Source organism: Pinus tabuliformis, chromosome 9, assembly GCF_031772625.1.
Source record: "Pinus tabuliformis cultivar Carrire ecotype Pingquan chromosome 9, CPIR1, whole genome shotgun sequence".
Lineage (NCBI taxonomy): Eukaryota > Viridiplantae > Streptophyta > Pinopsida > Pinales > Pinaceae > Pinus > Pinus tabuliformis.
This window is the reverse complement of record NC_142307.1, coordinates 357580281-357596884: the sequence shown is the minus strand read 5'-3', so window position 1 is coordinate 357596884 and position 16604 is coordinate 357580281. Positions and strand designations below refer to the sequence as shown.

General features: G+C 39.3%; 1 protein-coding gene across 1 annotated transcript in view; it reads right to left on the bottom strand.

Moving 5' to 3' along the window:
• Nucleotides 1-16604, bottom strand: part of LOC149148681 (uncharacterized) — a 238200-nt gene that overhangs the window by 145261 nt on the left and 76335 nt on the right. The window contains exons 2-3 of the mRNA XM_089440117.1: nucleotides 10610-10659; nucleotides 10288-10489 (exon numbers count right to left, since the gene is read on the bottom strand). Of these exons, the coding sequence (XP_089296243.1) occupies nucleotides 10288-10489; nucleotides 10610-10659 (252 nt within the window). The remainder of the gene's footprint in view (nucleotides 1-10287; nucleotides 10490-10609; nucleotides 10660-16604) is intronic.

The window sequence follows — 16604 nt, the reverse complement described above, 5'->3', positions numbered from 1 at the left end:
AAGATCCCATACAAACCAATGGGTCACATGATGCCTTCATGCTAGATAAAAATGAATGACTCCCTCGATACCTCAATCCCAAACAAACCGTTGATTCAATCCGCCATCAATGGATCCACCTGGATCCCAAAGCCACAATGGCCATCATCATCACCCATACCCCATGACTCTAGTTGTGCTCTGTCTCTGGCCATAGATGTTGCTCCACCAATAGAATACCAACCCATGACTTCTCTCCAATCCAACTCTTGGCACAGACCAAGGTCAACCCCACTATGTTGATGCAGTGTTAGTGCAACTGGAATGTTGATGAGTCGTCAGCGTATTTCCTACTGCCAATTGGTGTCTGTAGCATCCCTCATCTCTAGAGGAAGCCACTATGCAAAGGATAGAGATACTTTCTTGCTTCCAGATTACACTAGGATTTAGGAGGTCCATCCTAAATAATAGGGGCCACACTGCGCTCGGAAATAGGAGATCTCCTGTGTAAGGAAAGAGGGCTGGGCAGGCTGCAAGGAAGTAAGAGTTGGGTCAAGGTTTTTGCAAGGTGTTTCAAACTATTGTAAGCAGTGAGAACAAGTGAGTTTTCAGTGAAACAGATTGCCTTGTAAGAGATCTAATTGCTAAAACTCTATCAATAAATTCTACTGCAAGAAGAGAGCTTTCCCAGTTGGGTCTCCCAAGAAAAATTATTGTGTCTTTTGTGTGGCTGTGTTCTTTATCTCTGCATTTCATTCTGCTGCTTATTAGTTAAAGAACCTTGTATCTTGGTGAAAATAAATTTGGTTTCAATATGGTTGCCTTGTTTTCAGTTATTCACTAAGTAGTTGCAAATTTGTATGAAAGGTTAACAGAGAGTGATACTGATGATGAGAATCCCAATGTATGCAATGATTTTGATAATATGTAGGTATTTTTTGTAGCATGATTTTTCTGGACTCTAGAGGCCATCTAGAGCCTCTTTGTTGATGTATTTTTGGTTCCGAGATGGATTCCATAGGGTGCTATTTTGGTTATATGCACCCTTCCTTGCTATATATACATGAGAAACTTTGCCTATGTGTATAATGATCTGGAACCATATGGATGCACATGAATATGTTGGAAATAATACTGAGAGGGGGGGTGAATCAGTATTATCAAGCAATTTACCAAATCTTCCTTATTTGATCTTTTGAATTATTCTTGCATATCAGTACCATAAAATAATGAGCATGAATAAAGAAAATAGACAGTCACACCAAAGAACACAAGATGTAAGGTGGAAACCCAATGCGGGAGAAAACCACCTGCTGCAATATGTCTCTATCTTCTTTCAAGAAATTCTTTTTACAATGATTTTGTACTGGTGCAGTCCTTTACCAGCACGCAGGCTGCAACCTGCAGAGAGCTACAACTCTCTCTCGTTTTCCAGTCTCTCCTGGAAGGGAGCTACAACCCCCTACTTCTTTTCATGAAGAATCAAATGATCAACAAGTATACAACAGATACAGTCCACTACAGATATCAGATCAGTAATTACAGAAATAACCCAGAACACCTTATGAACAGAAATATACAGTCAACAGATCATCTTAAGACAGGGACGCATATTTTCTTTCTGTGACCTGCGACTGGACGCAGTCTACCTTCCACTGATCTGCGTGCCGACGCACTGTTCCTCTATGCTTTACTGCGACCGGCGCACCCAGAAACACTATCGCGCCGCGTCTTTTGCTTCAGAGACGCACCCAACAACACAGTCGCGCCGCGTCCTTTGCCTCAGAGACGCACCTGAGCCTTTACTGTACTGCGTCCCGGCGCACTTTCCCTTCACTGAACCTGCGTCCCTTCAGATATAAAAGATATGAGGACTTCAGAACCAACCCAAACACTCAGATCCACAGATCTGATCATGCGCCATAGAGATCTCAGTCCATTAGAAGATTCGCCTTCATAGATCTGGACTAGATCTCACCAAAAGATATTCAACCAAGATGATGCTTAATCCAAATGAACTCCTTTCCTTTATATAGGCAAGCTTCTCCCCAAAACATGGAACAATACCACGAGCCGACACCATAGAAACACAAAACCGTCGGCTAGATACCACGCAAGAAACCCCCACGTGCTTTTCTCTGCCTTGAAATGTGTGCACTGGGCGGACGCACCTCCTGAACGGCTGGCCGGCGTCCCTGGACGCGGGTTCTGTATGGTATACCTGCGGGGACGCACTTGCTGAACATATTTCCTGCGTCCTTCTTGATTTATCACCTGAATGGGTTTGCCATCAAGGACAACACCTGAATCATAATGCCAACAATCTCCCCCTTTGGACTTGATGGCAACCACATAATCTTCAGCTACATTCTCCCCCTTTGACATCAAGAGCAAAGGGTATGCTCCCCCTATGCTCATGCATCTCCAGATCTGTAACCAGAAATCCATCATGAAGGAGATAGAGACATATTGCAGCTATTTCCAAGATCTCCTTCTCCATAATGCCAACAATGCATTATGTGCTCCCCCTGAGCCTATACCACCAATAGGAAGATGATCAACAGTAAGATGATGCATCAACAACCCCCAGCTTTTGCCTGAGGTATTCAAAAGTGTCCCTGGGCAACGGTTTGGTGAAAATATCAGCAACTTGTTCCTTAGAAGGAACATACTCCAACTTGACCTTCTGTTCAAGTACTTGTTCCCGGAGAAAATGGTACTTGATTGGTATGTGCTTGGTTTTTGAATGCATAACCGGATTCTTTGAGATGCTGATTGCACTTGTGTTGTCACATAAGATAGGGATTGGAGGAGGACAAGTGATTTGATAATCCTGCAAATTCTGCATCATCCAAAGGAGTTGGGTGCAACAAGATGCAGCAGCAACATATTCTGCTTCAGCTGTAGACAAGGCAATTGAACTCTGTTTCTTGCTGAACCAAGAGACCAGTCTGGGACCCATAAAGAACGCACCACCACTTGTGCTTTTCCTGTCATCCACGCTTCCGGCCCAATCTGCATCTGTATAGGCATGAAGAGTAAGATCTGTATCTCTAGGATACCATAAGCCATAATTTTGAGTCCCTTGAAGATATTTGAAAATTCTCTTTACTGCTTGAAGATGAGTCTCCTTCGGATTTGCCTGAAATCTTCCAACGATTCCAACTGCATGCATGATGTCTGGTCGGGTACCTGTCAAATATAGTAAACTTCCAATCATAGATCTGTAGGTTGGTTGATGTACTGCTGCAGATTCATCATTTGCACTGAGACTACATCCTGTGACCATGGGTGTACATACTGGTTTTGCATCTTCCATGCCATATTTCTTCAAAATCTGCTTGAGATACTTGGTTTGAGATAAAAAGATTCCTCCTTCCTTCTGTTGGATTTGCAAACCAAGGAAATATGTCAGTTCTCCTAGCAAGGACATTTCAAATTCTTTCTGCATGACTGAGGCAAAGCTTTGACTCATAGCTTCTTCATTGCTGCCAAAAATAATGTCATCTACATACACAACAAGTATTAGCAATTTGTCATTTTCAACTTTTATATACAGATTGCTATCTGCTGAACCTTTTAAGAAACCTTGTTGATGAAGATATTTGTCCAACCGGTAGTACCAAGCCCTTGGAGCTTGTTTGAGACCATAGAGAGCCTTTTTCAATCGGCATACAAGATTTGGATCATTTCCAAGAATGAACCCATCTGGCTGTTCAATGTACACTTCTTCTTCCAAGTCTCCATTCAAAAAGGCTGATTTCACATCCATTTGAAATACTTTGAAGTTCTGAAAACTTGAGAGAGCAAGGAACATTCGGATGGCCTCAAGTCTTGCAACAGGAGCAAAAGTTTCTTCAAAGTCTATTCCTTCTTGCTGCGCATACCCTTTACAGACGAGTCTGGCTTTGTTTCTAATTACTTCTCCATTTTCATTCAATTTATTTTTGAAGACCCATTTTGTTCCAATAACATTCTTATCTTTTGGTCTAGGAACCAGCTCCCAAGTGTTGTTCTTTTCGATTTGCTCAAGTTCTTCATCCATTGCTTTCACCCAACATTCATCTTTGCATGCCTCTTTCACATTTTGTGGTTCGGTGGAGGAAAGTAATGCCAAATAGCTTGAAGCTTCTGCAACTGTTCTTCTAGTTTGTATACCTGCTTCTTTTTGTCCCATGATCTGAGATTCTGGATGGTTCTTCTGAACATATCTGGATGGAGTCTTTTCTTCTATTCTTGTCCGTTCTTCTGCTTCTTCGTGAGGTTCTTCTTGAGATTCTTCTTGAGGTTTTTCTTCTTCATCATTCTGTCTTTGAGGGTAGCTCTCATCTTCTTCGATGTCTTCACGATGTATTTGCCTAGGAATATATCCCTTTTCATCAACCACTACATCAATGCTGTCAACAATTCTGCCAAGTCTTTTATTGTAGCATTTGTATGCTTTGCTATGTGGAGAATAGCCAAGAAGAATGCCTTCATCTGCTCTAGGATCAAGTTTGCCAAGCTGCTCAGTATTCTTGATATAGCATTTGCTCCCAAATATTTTGAAGTGCTTTACCGAAGGAGTTTTACCACTCCAGAGCTCATGAGGGGTTTGAGTGCTGTTCACCCGGACATTTGTCTTGTTGAGAATAATAACCGCAGTATGTGCAGCTTCACCCCAGAAGGTTGCGGGGGTTCCTGATTCATCAAGCATAGCACGAGCCATTTGTTGGATTGTTCTGTTCATTCTTTCAACAACTCCATTTTGCTGAGGCGTTCTAGCTGTAGAGAATTCTCTCCTTATCCCATGTTCATCACAGAAATCGAAAAATTCATTTGAAGTAAATTCCCCACCTCTGTCAGATCTGAGGCACTTAATTTTGTGACCTGATTCATTTTCAGCCAAGGCTTTGAAGGTTTTGAATTTTTCGAATGCTTCATCTTTGTGCTTCATAAGACCTAACCAAACAAACCTGGAGAAATCGTCAATAAATAATATCAAGTATTCCTCTCCTCTAGGTGTTCTTTTTCTGAATGGTCCACATACATCTGTATGTACTAGCTCAAGAGGCATGCTGGCTGATCCTTCTTTCTCTGGAAAGTTAGTTCTGGTTTGTTTTCCAAACTGACAGGATCTGCATATGGTGTTGTCAGGAATTTTGATATCTGGAAGATCGCGAACTGCCTGATATTTGCAAGCTTTCCTTATTTGTGAGAAGCTTAGATGTCCCAACCTTCGATGCCATAACCAGTGCTCTTCATTCTTGCTTAGATAGCATTGTTGTTGTCCTTCATCAAATATGTATAGATTATTTGGAGTTCTCTTTCCTTTGAGAACTGTTTTACCTGTATCAAGATCACGAACAAGGCATCCATTTGATCTGAATATAACCTCGGTTCTTTGATCACACATCTGGCTGACACTTAGTAGATTATGCTTCAATCCATCAACAAACAAAACATTTCCAGCCTTAACATCTTCTTTTAAAGGAGCAATACCTTTTCCTTTTATAGTTGCAGGAGTATCATTTCCAAAAGAGACTTTCTTTCCCTTTTCTAAATTAGAATAAGACTCAAGTTTTTCTTTATCACCTGTCATATGCTTCGAACATCCACTGTCAATGTACCATAGATTTTCTTGTCCTTCTGCATAAAATGCTATCCCACATCTTTCTGTTTGAGGTTCCTTTATTCTCCATGTTTTGGCGCCTGAGGCTTGTTCCTTTTTCTGCTCTTGTACCTTTCTTTCCGGAAACCTGCTTCTGCATTCAAAGTCTTTATGTCCAAAATTATTGCAAATAGAACATTCAACTTCATTTTCAAGAGCTGAAAAGTTGTTATAGGTCCTTTTTGTAATCCCTGTCATACTTCTTTGTTTTTGAGCTTCCCTAGTCATGATTGTTTTATACGCAACACATTGAGCTGCTTTGTGACCAAAGTTATGGCAAGAAAAGCATTGTCCATTGAAGAAGCTTCTGCGATTATTGGATCTACCAGCCAACTGATTGTAATTTCTATTTTCATCTATTCTTGAACCAAATTGAGAAGATTTTACCTGTGGCTGGTTGTGGCTTTTGTTCACCCTTAAGCTGGATTGCCCCTGATAGTTTCTGCTTGACATTTGTCCCTGCTTTACCTGATGATCTTCCTTGTGTTCTTGCTCATTTCTTCTTGCTGCATCAAGATAACTTTTTGAAGTGGATGCTTGAGAAGTTTCTCCATTATAGCCCAAACCTGTCTTATTTAGTGGAGACCGCTGCACACTGATAATCTCATCCAAAGTTTCAGATCCTTTGACAAACTTGAGATTAATAGTTTTTGTTTTCTCAATTTCTTTTCTAAGACCAACAATTTCACCTTCTAATTTTTCAAGATGTTTTTCCTTTTCATCAATTTGGAATTGTAGAGTATCAATAATCATGTTCTTTTCTTCTATGCATCTCTTGAGTCTAGTAATTTCATCATAAAGGTTATCCACATCTACAGCATCCTCATAATCATCATCTTCAAATGCCATTAACAACCTATATTTATTACCTTGTTCATCTTCATCACTGTTTGATAAGCCATCACTATCTTCATGGGTGTAGTAGCTTTTCTTATTTGCGCTTTGTTTCTTGTTCCATCTAACTGGTTCCTTTCCTTTATCCTTATAAGAGCATTTTGCAGCATAATGACCTACTCTTCCACAAGCAAAGCATTTGAAAGGTAGCTTACCTCTGAACCTTCCAGAACCTCTTTGAAGATTTCTGACAAAATTTGATTCTTCTTCCTCTTCTTCTGGATCATGGCTTGCTTCATAGTAATCTTCTTTGCCTGATGCTTTAAAAGCAGCCTCCCTTCTGTCTGATGGTCCTCCCTTTCTCATTTCATAAGCAGTTAGAATTCCATGTAGCTGAGACATAGTAAGAACACGGAGATTTTCTTTTTCTTCTATTGCAGATACTTTGGATTCAAACTTGGGGGATAATGATCTTAGAATCTTTTGAACTACTAGAGACTCCTTTACTTCTTCACCCAAATTTTTCATACAATTTACAATCTCATCTACCCGAAGAAAATAATTAGCCACACTTTCATCATTATACATCTTGAGAGTCTCATATTGAATTCTGAGAGTTTGAAGTTTGGCTTGTTTTACCTGTTCATCTCCTTCATAGCTTGTGATCATTTTGTCCCATATTTCTTTTGCTGATTTGAAGTGCATTACCTTCATGAATTCTGTTTGGGATATACTTCCTAATAGAGTACTGACTGCTTTTGCATTTGTTTCATACTTCTTTTTCTCAGCTGGATCTGTAGGAGTAGCTGAAGGAAAAGCATAGCCTGTTTCTACAATGTCCCAAACTTCAGTACCAAGAGATTGAAGATATGCAGTAACTCTTACCTTCCAATAATTGAAGTTTGTCCCATCAAAAACTGGTGGCCTGATTGATGCTTCTCTCTCGTAGTTGCTCATGATGAACGATCTACCTTCAAGCGATCAAGCTTTTCTGAAGGACCTGCTCTGATACCAATTGTTGGAAATAATACTGAGAGGGGGGGTGAATCAGTATTATCAAGCAATTTACCAAATCTTCCTTATTTGATCTTTTGAATTATTCTTGCATATCAGTACCATAAAATAATGAGCATGAATAAAGAAAATAGACAGTCACACCAAAGAACACAAGATGTAAGGTGGAAACCCAATGCGGGAGAAAACCACCTGCTGCAATATGTCTCTATCTTCTTTCAAGAAATTCTTTTTACAATGATTTTGTACTGGTGCAGTCCTTTACCAGCACGCAGGCTGCAACCTGCAGAGAGCTACAACTCTCTCTCGTTTTCCAGTCTCTCCTGGAAGGGAGCTACAACCCCCTACTTCTTTTCATGAAGAATCAAATGATCAACAAGTATACAACAGATACAGTCCACTACAGATATCAGATCAGTAATTACAGAAATAACCCAGAACACCTTATGAACAGAAATATACAGTCAACAGATCATCTTAAGACAGGGACGCATATTTTCTTTATGTGACCTGCGACTGGACGCAGTCTACCTTCCACTGATCTGCGTGCCGACGCACTGTTCCTCTATGCTTTACTGCGACCGGCGCACCCAGAAACACTATCGCGCCGCGTCTTTTGCTTCAGAGACGCACCCAACAACACAGTCGCGCCGCGTCCTTTGCCTCAGAGACGCACCTGAGCCTTTACTGTACTGCGTCCCGGCGCACTTTCCCTTCACTGAACCTGCGTCCCTTCAGATATAAAAGATATGAGGACTTCAGAACCAACCCAAACACTCAGATCCACAGATCTGATCATGCGCCATAGAGATCTCAGTCCATTAGAAGATTCGCCTTCATAGATCTGGACTAGATCTCACCAAAAGATATTCAACCAAGATGATGCTTAATCCAAATGAACTCCTTTCCTTTATATAGGCAAGCTTCTCCCCAAAACATGGAACAATACCACGAGCCGACACCATAGAAACACAAAACCGTCGGCTAGATACCACGCAAGAAACCCCCACGTGCTTTTCTCTGCCTTGAAATGTGTGCACTGGGCGGACGCACCTCCTGAACGGCTGGCCGGCGTCCCTGGACGCGGGTTCTGTATGGTATACCTGCGGGGACGCACTTGCTGAACATATTTCCTGCGTCCTTCTTGATTTATCACCTGAATGGGTTTGCCATCAAGGACAACACCTGAATCATAATGCCAACAGAATATATATGTTTTCTTTCTCAAAATTTCTATATTTATGTATTTTTGGTCGACCAGTTTTGCCCCTTTTTTGGTCCGGTTCTGATAACATTGAATTTAGTACAAATTACAATTAAAAAGTTAATCTATGCATGATTTATAAAACATACATCATCACATAGTCCAACAGCTATAAGTATGTATGTTACGTGGAAGAGAAGCTGAGCTTTATGTTTGGTTGCTTGCTTACAATTTTCCCATGACAAGCCTGAACATGATTGTAAACTGTCTGTATAAATCTAAACTACTAAATGAAGTAAAACATAGTCTATTCCTATGGAAGTGTGATACTTGTAATGAAGTCTCTGGGGAGTTTGGGATATTTGCGTATCTGTAATCTTCTGTAGTTCTTTACTGTGATTGTGTGCTTCAGAAAGCACCTGTACCTATGGATTTCTGGTTCTGCATCGCAATCTGGTGAGTAAATGGAATCCATATTTGTTGATGATCATTTAGCAAAAAGTATGTATGTTACATGGAAGAGAAGTTGAGTTTTAAATGCAAAAAATTGTTGCTATGCTCCTCTGTTCCACAGAGACATGATTAAGCAATAACTTTCTGTTCTGATCTGCAGGAGGTGGTTCCTAGTGCAGGAACCACCTCCTGCAGTAGTTACCTGCATCATATTCATTTCCTGCATAATAAACGGATCCTCTGCAAAACCACAAAACAGGGTTGTATGGTGCAGCTTCTGGGAACCCAGGGATTAATCTGGTAACAGAGTAAGTGCATGTATGCAGTGGGCATAGTGGACTATAACATCAATGATGCTTGTTGATCTTAGTCAAATTTCATGTAAGTTGTATTTATTTGCATATAAATCCTAAAATAATTTTGGCATACAGAATCATTACAAGCATAGATCCATCTTATGCACTGACCTATCAAGCAGTGAGATGAATCAATTTTTTGCAATTTTAAAACAATTTGCACTTCCAGGGATTTGATCCCCACAGCACTTCTCAGATCCATGCTTCAGATGTATCTATACTGACTTATTTAACATAGATGCAAGAGGGAAAAGGCATAGCAGATGAACGTACTGATGTACGCTGTGAAAAGTGAAAATAAAAAGAGCTTCTAAGCAAAACAACATGAAAGTGCCCTTTTAAAAGTTTTATATACTTGTTTTAACTTTTATACAATTATGGGATTTCATGCCAAAATATATTTTGACTTCTATATAAGATATAAGGTGTCATATAGCTAAAATGGCTACCTTGTCACAGTAAAGAATTTCAGATCGGGCAAAATTTTAGCAATGAAAGGTGAGATGGCGTTTTAAAAACATGGGGACACCTAGTGTTTTACTATGACCACAATGAAACCAACCATCAAACATACCACAATTTCAATATACTACAACAACCAAAGAGAATAAGATGCAGAAAGAGGAAAAGATCTCAAAAGTATAAACAAAGGCAAAGGAAGAAAGAAAAAGACAACTTGAAAGGAAACTCAGCTAAACAATCATCTATATATGTAGGATCCAAATATGTGCAGCAAAACTTTTGTAGTGGGATAACTATGATGATGTTAAAGAACCACTGAACCACTGAAATCTCACCTCTCCCTTGGCTATCTTTTGATTGCAGCTTTTACAAGTTGCACGAGAACTCTTAGATTTCTCAATGGCAGATTCATCGATACCCTCCACAAGCTTGTATGCATTACTTGGAGCAGAACCTTCAGAAAGACACTCGAAGTATTTCCTGATCTTCTTTTGATCTTCGCTCTCAAGAATATCAAGCCCCTCCACATCATCTATTCTGAATGGCATGAGCAAGAAGATTTAACAACCCTCTATTTTAATGTCATGAGTAACAATTTGTCAAACTTTAAAGTTAATGACAAAAACAAACATAAGTAGAAAAGGCAAAGTCACGTACGTGCGAAATTGGCCTGGGTACTTGAGAATACATTCTACATGATTCCAAATCTGAGCCATACAAAACAACAAAGAAATAAATAGATGTATTTTATATACAAATAGTTTGACGAACAAATGTCAACATCATAGAACAATCTTAAAATATCTAAATTCTCTAATGTAAAATTGCACGACATAATATTATCACCCCTAATCCAAAAGATATCTTAACAGATTCCTCAAGTTCCACGGGGCTTTGAGGTCATAGAAGCAAAGACTTTTTAAAAATGGCTGCATTTTCCCATGGCAATAGGGGTTCTGTTTAGTTAAAGAAGGAGAAACAAGCATTAGCTCTAGCCACTCAACCATTGTCAATAAGTGCCATCTTTGAACAACTAGATCAGCCCTACTTTTTCCTAATAAAAGCAAATATCTCCAAAGCCTAATGGAAAGAATAACAAAGAGTCAAAATAGTGCAAGTCAAGTATTCACTAGGAATTAGATAGACCTTGCCTTATTACTAATTCCTTGTTAATATTAGTTACAAAATATACAAAAACCTAAGTTACAAGAAACGCCTAGTTTGGCCACGTCCCAATACCTAAAACATGCAAAAAAGTCAAAATCGGTACAATATGGCATTTCCAATTTTGGAAACACCATAAAATAAGACCAACAACGTTTATGATGTGTTTCATCCATTTCTAGTGAGATCCAAGCACATTCTTTTGAAATTTTTGAACCCACCTAAGTGCCCATGAGGGACATGCTACCCATAAGAAAATATCACGCTTTCCATGCCTATGACCTGTTAAGACAATACAAAAATAGGGGATCCAGCTTTGAGGAATTTGTCACCTTGATAATTAATGGTAATATTAAATTTTTATGTACAAGCATATAAAAGGTAAGATAATGGAGAATGTCGACTTCTAAGAATAGAAAAGGTAAGATAAAGGTGAATGTCGATGGAGAATGTCACTTTTTAAGGATAGAAAAGGTAAGATAAAGGAGAATGTCGACTTCTAAGAATAGAAAAGGTAAGATAAAGGAGAATGTCAACTTCTAAGAATAGAAAAGGTAAGATAAGGGAGAATGTCGACTTCTAAGAATAGAAAAGGTAAGATAAAAGAGAATGCCAACTTTTACTTAATTTTTTAACAATACAATTAATTATTTTAGGATGTTTGAGAGTGATTCCAAGCTCATTAGACTTCCCATGGAGAAAGTAGAAATTCATATCCCATTTAGAATTTAGCAAGCTCAACAGTTTTCGGGATTTTAGGGTTGGTAAGATTTTAGTGTTTCCACTAGTTTCTATCAAGGGTATGGGATCAGCGTTAGTCAAGACCACCAAATTATTGGATTTTGCATCATGTAATCATCTGCAAGAGTTAATATAGACAAGGGTTTCCTTCTAAAATGTCATTTATGTGTATCATTCTTATTTTCTTGCATGATAATGTGAAATTTAAAAAAAAAAAAAAACACTATATATCTATTTTTGTGTATTTTATATACCACATTTCTCCCACATATACATTTGGGGGCGAGTGTCATGTTTCAAAGGGTTTTTATTTGCGAAACTTCTACATGTTTACATAGATAAAAACAAATAAAAAATGTCAATTGGGTCTAGCTGGAGTGGTTGAGAAGAGGAATAGTTTTCTCTTCATGAGTGAATTGTTAATTGTGTTGAATTTGTAACTATTGTCAATCTTCATAATGTACATTTGGTCACTTAAGTAATTGTATTTATCATTGTAAAGCATATTTATAAATGTTCGAGTCAAAAGTAAATTTATTTTGAGTCAAAGTCCCATTGCAACTTTTTAAAGATCAAAATTTGAATTTTTGAAATGTAAATTTTGGCTCCAAAAGTGACAAGTCGGCTTCCCTCCAAGTCAAGTCGGCCCTGGACAATAGACACATCCATTCTCCCAAGATAGACTACTATATAAAGGCAGCTCGACCTCTTCATTTGATATATTTGCATTCTCTCACACAAGACAGTTTCTAGGCAAGTGAGCGCAAGACAAAGAAGGACGAAAAAGAAGACTAAGTTTTCTCTCTTCTCTCTCTCTCTAGCAACTCGCATGTGTGGAGTAATATCTCTCTCTGTGGTTCAAATTTTTCTGGGGCAACTGTTGCAGGGGACCGAAATTTCTAGGTTACAAGGGCAATTGTTGTAGGGCAAAAATTCTAGGGAAACTGGCTATTACAGGAAGGTCAAAATTCTGGAAGTGTAGGATGAAGAGCAAAGTGCAAGATCAGATTGGGTGACTTGACTTGGAGGAGAAGACCAAGTTTGGGCATAGTTCTAGGTGTGTCTCTCATTGAAAAAGAAGAATTTCTCTACGGGAAAAAGTTGTTGGGTTTTTCCCCATTGTGGGTTTTCCCAGGGTAAGTCTTGTCTTCTCTTGTTTCTTGTGATCTCTATTGTTCTATTGTTCTTTATGGTTGAACTTTTGAAGTATAATTGTTGAATGATATATTGGAATAAGCTAAAAGAAGATCTACATCAAAAGTAATTATCATAATTCCATAAATATTGTGCTAACCCTAATTGCACTAGAAAAGCAACATGATATGTGAGCTGGTTGCATAACATTTGCATTCTCTAAAATTTACCTCCAAGCATAAGCTTGGTTGATAAAAATCTAGGACATACTTCCCTAATGGTCATTCAATTCTATAAATTTGAGTTGGGAGCAAAGGTTAAAACATGTGCCCTCGAAGTTCTCTTGTGGCCGAGCCCTTGTATGAATGAAGGCATGTGGGTTGTCTTGAAGTCTAGGTGGGTATCATTAATGAAGGACAAGCGCTGCCTCATCCTAGTATTCTTGCAATTCACCTCGGTCCTTACCAAGTTTTGAGGAATTGAGGGGAAGTCTCACCATAGAATAGGCATATAACACTCTTCTTCACACACTCACCTATCACTTTGCATTCAATTGGTTGTTGTATAATTTGGATTAAGAGCTAATCATTTACTTGCAAGTTTCCATTCAATAGTCTTGTACTTTCTTATTCCAATATCATGCTCATTGTCCTCTATTGATTGTATCATATTGGAGCATCTTTCCTTAAGTACAATCTTTCTTATCTTGCAAGTTCTATCTTGTTGCTCATATCTCTAAATTGTTTATAATCAATTGTGGTTTTAGATCTCTAACGCTTGTCTTGCAGCATTGCTACTCTTGTAACTTGAAAGATCATTTTCATTTGCAAGTATCATAATTTATCTTTGAGCATTATCTAAAGGCATCGAACGCTCATATTTTATCTTGTTGGATGCCCTATTGATTTCATTGAATCTATATTTACATGTTCATTAACATTCATACTTGCTAATCCGTCTCTATATTCAAGTTATTATATTGAACGATGATTGCCTTGCCCTTTATCTACTAGACCTTGTTATCCTTAACAATTTTTTCCTTTAGTGTTATCTTTAGGGACCATCCCTCTTAGCTTAACTAGGAGAGAGCTTAAACCGAGAGAGTTGGGAATAAGTGACAACCACTTCTCTGAGTGTTGCACCTTAAAGAGCACACCTTGTGGGGTTGAGGACTTTTCCCACATTAATCTAATTGTGCATCTTAGGTGACAACACCTCCCACCTTTGAAGAAGCAGTGAAAGAGCAAGTTTGGAAAGATGTTATGGAAGGAGAATACGAATCTATTATGAGGAATGATGTGTGGGAAGTAGTTCTGAGGCCTAAAGGGAAGTTTGTTGTGACTTCTAAATGGTTGTACAAGATCAAGCATGGAGCAAATGGAAGCATCAAGAAATACAAGGCATGGTTCGTGGCTAGAGGTTCCTCCCAGAAAGACGGAGAATAATATGATGAAATATTTGCACCGGTTGCCCGCTACACTACTATTTGATCTATTGTTGCCCTTGCTGCTAGTCAAGGATGGACTCTTTCACCAAATAGATGTGAAGACCGCATTTCTTCATGTGATACCCCAGGAAGAAGTATATGTTGAGCAACCACAGGGATTTGAAGTACAAGGTAGAAAGACTCATGTGTGCAGGTTGAAGAAGGCTCTCTATGGATTGAAGCAAGCCCCTAGGGTTTGGTATGCTTGTATTGATAGCTACCTGATGAAGCTTGGATTCACAAGAAGTAATGTCGACCCGAACCTCTACTTCAAAGTTGTACAAGGTCTGCCCCTTATTTTGGTTTTATATGTTGATGACTTATTCTTCGTAGGTAGTGAGCCTTTGATGCTCAAGTGCAAGAGGGAGTTGGCCTCTGAATTTGAGATGAAGGACCTTGGATTGATGCACTACTTCCTGGGCTTAGAGGTGTGGCAGAGGCCTAGTGAGATTTTCCTTTCATAAGGAAAATATGTTGTGAAATTGTTGGAAAGATTTGGAATGGTAGAATGCAAGTCCATGGCCACACAGATGGAGATGAACTTTAAGAATCTATAGTTGCTGGACCCGATGTGACGAATCCCTCTGAGTACCGACAGTTGATTAGGGCATTGATGTTCCTTGTGAACACCCGACCAGACATATGTTTGCCATTAACACTCTGAGTCAATTTATGACTGAGCCTCTACATGTGCACTGGGTCACTGCTAAGCATGCGCTGAGATATTTATATCAGACAATTAATCTAGATCTAAGGTATACTATTGGGGACGTGAGACAACATGGTTACACTGATGCTGACTGGGCTGGAAATTTTATCGATAAGAACACATCAAGGTGTTGTTTTAGCCTTGAATTTGCCATGATATCTTGGTTGAGCAGGGTGTAGAAGTTCGTTGCCCTAATCACGGATGAGGTTGAGTATATCGCTGCTAGCATGGCTAGCTGTGAGGCAGAATGGTTGAAGAATTGGAGAGTTGTTTGAGCAGGTACTGGATATGACAGTGATATATGGCAACAGTAAGAGTCGGATCTTAAATCTTGTGTTCCATGACAAGTCCAAGACTATTGAGATTAGGTATAACTATATTCGAGACATGGTGCAGAGAGGAGCCATAAGACTCTATCACATTTCAACTAATAAGCAGATAATAGATATTCTCACCAAAGCTTTGTCGAAAGGGAAGTTCTTGGTCTTTAGAAGCAACTTGGACTAATGGATGTAACCCTCCCGGGTAAGGGTCACGGTTGATCAAGGACATTAAGTTATGCTCTTCCCCCCTGTTTGAGCTCACAGGGAGAGTAATTGAGTCGGAGAGCTCTTGGGGTTGAGGGATCTTTGGACAATAGGATAGGGTGTGATCCTTACCCCTTGTGGTAAGTGTATCTCACCTATTGTCACTATAGAGAGTGTGTGAGCTCCTTGTCATTTATGACAAGTGGGTATCTCCCCCTACCATCGAGTCTGAGAGTTGACAGAGTATACCCCAATTGGAATCCTACCTACAAGTTGGGCTTGTCGGGATTGTTCCTCCTCATATGGCCAATGGGTGAGGTGACTTGGGCTTGTGTTTAATCCTTACCATTTATGGTAAGTGTGTATCTCCCCCAAGCTGGTGGATGCAAGTTTTTAACCACTTGACTCTTGAGGGTCATGATGGGAAGATCAACGGACAATTGGATAGCATGTGATCCTTACCTCTAATAGTAAGTATATCTCACCTATTGTCACAGGTCAATAGGATAGAGTGTGATCCTTACCTCTCATGGTAAGTTGTATCTCACATATTGTCCTTGGATATAGGGTGGTAGTCAAAACTCCCCTATGATGATTCTTCTTCTTTAGATCCGAGAATGTTCAACAGATGAGCAGAGACGAGATATGACTTAATGACGAGACATTTGAGAAGGGACTTCTGATGTAGTCGAAAATTTTGCCCTAGCTGAGAGGGAGTGTTAATTTGGCAACCCAGGAACAAATTCCCTCCATTGTGAACCCTTCCTCATCCAGAGAAGCCCTTACTAGCGCTTGGAGAATTTAAATTGGTCAAAGAAAAAAGTTATTTTTTATGAGAAACCCACATGTGCACAAAATACAAGTTGGCCTAAGAATGCTAATTCGACCCCT